The 1102-nt window shown below is 48.6% G+C and overlaps 1 protein-coding gene across 1 annotated transcript in view; it reads right to left on the bottom strand.

Moving 5' to 3' along the window:
• Positions 1-271: 271 nt before the first annotated feature.
• The window catches only part of LOC143285928 (G-protein coupled receptor daf-37-like), a 53116-nt gene continuing 52285 nt past the window's right edge, over positions 272-1102 (bottom strand). The window contains exon 3 of the mRNA XM_076593380.1: positions 272-1102. This exon is cut by the window's right edge and continues 529 nt beyond it. Coding sequence (XP_076449495.1) covers positions 1023-1102 — 80 coding nt within the window. The 3' untranslated portion in view covers positions 272-1022.

Below are 1102 nucleotides of genomic sequence, written 5' to 3'. Positions count from 1 at the left end.
AGGTCTGGACGGATCTGGAAGAGCTTGTTGTCCGTTTTTCCAACCGTTCTGTCTTATTTTCCTTCTTTCTTCTTCCCCCCCCCCCCCCCCCCCCCACGTCCTTCCATTCTGACTTATTTTCCTCCTATTTTCTTCGTACTAACTTACTGATTGATTGACTAACTGAATTCGTCAAGCATTTCTGTATTTTGTGGGACAAACGTGTACGTAAACGCTGTCGATGTCAGTTACGCAATGGACAGAGAGGTCTGCAGAGTTGAAAGTTCATGGAAATGTCCGGCTGGAAGTTGGAAACACCCTGACCTTCCATTGTCAACAGAACTGGTCAGTCTCAGGTCATCTTCAGTTCCCATACCGAAGCTATTCAGCCAAAGGTCACACTGAAAAGGTCACCTTCATTTTGGAATAAATCTTATGAGTCAGAGGTCGTCTCTATTGATCCGATAGAGATGGTCAGCCAGAGACCTCGTTCCGAAGGTCATCTTCATTCACCAACAAGCCTTGTCAGCTAGGGGTCACCCTCAAAAGGTCACCTTCAGTTATGAATGTAAATGGTCGGTCAAAAGTCAATCTTCATTCACTAAAGAAGCGAGTGAGGCAAATGTTTACCAATGAACCTTTTCAGGCAAAGGATGCCTTCAACACGTCTCTTCAAAAGGTGACCATTAGTTATCAAAGGAGCAAGGTCAGCCAGAGGTCACGATAAAAAATGTCACAGGTGACCATCAGATATCAACTGAACAAGTCAGGCAAAGGTACCATCCAAAGGTCAAAGGTGACCCTCAATTACCAATAGAACCGGCCAGCCAGAGGTCAACACTTCAAAAGGTCAAAGCTGACCTTCAGTTATCAACGGAGCTGGTCAGCCTCAGCTGGAAGGTGACCCGTCAGTTATCAACGGAGCTGGTCAGCCTCAGCTGGAAGGTGACCCCTCAGTTATCAACGGAGCTGGTCAGCCTCAGCTGGAAGGTGACCCCTCAGTCATCAACGGAGCTGGTCAGCCTCAGCTGGAAGGTGACCCGTCAGTTATCAACGGAGCTGGTCAGCCTCAGCTGGAAGGTCTCCCCGCGGTAGCTGCTGGTCAGCAGGGAGTGCGAGGTCC

The sequence above is a fragment of the Babylonia areolata genome, chromosome 9, assembly GCF_041734735.1.
Source record: "Babylonia areolata isolate BAREFJ2019XMU chromosome 9, ASM4173473v1, whole genome shotgun sequence".
Lineage (NCBI taxonomy): Eukaryota > Metazoa > Mollusca > Gastropoda > Neogastropoda > Buccinidae > Babylonia > Babylonia areolata.
This window is presented reverse-complemented; position numbering and strand designations above follow the sequence as displayed.